Consider the following 286-nt stretch of genomic DNA (forward strand, 5'->3'; position numbering starts at 1 on the left):
CCCCGACGCGCCTTGGCGATCTCCGGATCCAAGTCCCCGTTGCAGCTGTCGAAATACTTCTTCAGGTCCTGGGGAGAAGCCAGCGGGGGCCACGTCAGGGAGCGGCAGGGGACGGGAGCAGTGACCCCGGCCTCGGCGCTGCCCCGGTTTTGGCGCTGCCCCGGTTCTGGCGCTGCCCCGGTTCTGGCGCTGCCCCGGCGCTCACCTGGTCGCAGAACTCGAAGACCAGGGTCAGCTTCTTGTCGCTGTGCAGGACGTCGTGGAGCCCGCGAGGGGAAGGGGAACC

At 69.2% G+C, this 286-nt stretch overlaps 1 protein-coding gene across 1 annotated transcript in view; it reads right to left on the bottom strand.

Annotated features, from left to right (window-relative positions):
- The window catches only part of CDK5 (cyclin dependent kinase 5), a gene marked incomplete at its 5' end in the record, with an annotated part of 1307 nt that extends 1030 nt beyond the window's left edge, over positions 1 to 277 (bottom strand). The window contains 2 exons of the mRNA XM_019471487.1: positions 10 to 68; positions 206 to 277. Of these exons, the coding sequence (XP_019327032.1) occupies positions 10 to 68; positions 206 to 277 (131 nt within the window). The remainder of the gene's footprint in view (positions 1 to 9; positions 69 to 205) is intronic.
- Between the last annotated feature and the right edge of the window lie 9 nt (positions 278 to 286).

Source organism: Aptenodytes forsteri, unplaced genomic scaffold, assembly GCF_000699145.1.
Source record: "Aptenodytes forsteri isolate BGI_AS27 unplaced genomic scaffold, ASM69914v1 Scaffold466, whole genome shotgun sequence".
Lineage (NCBI taxonomy): Eukaryota > Metazoa > Chordata > Aves > Sphenisciformes > Spheniscidae > Aptenodytes > Aptenodytes forsteri.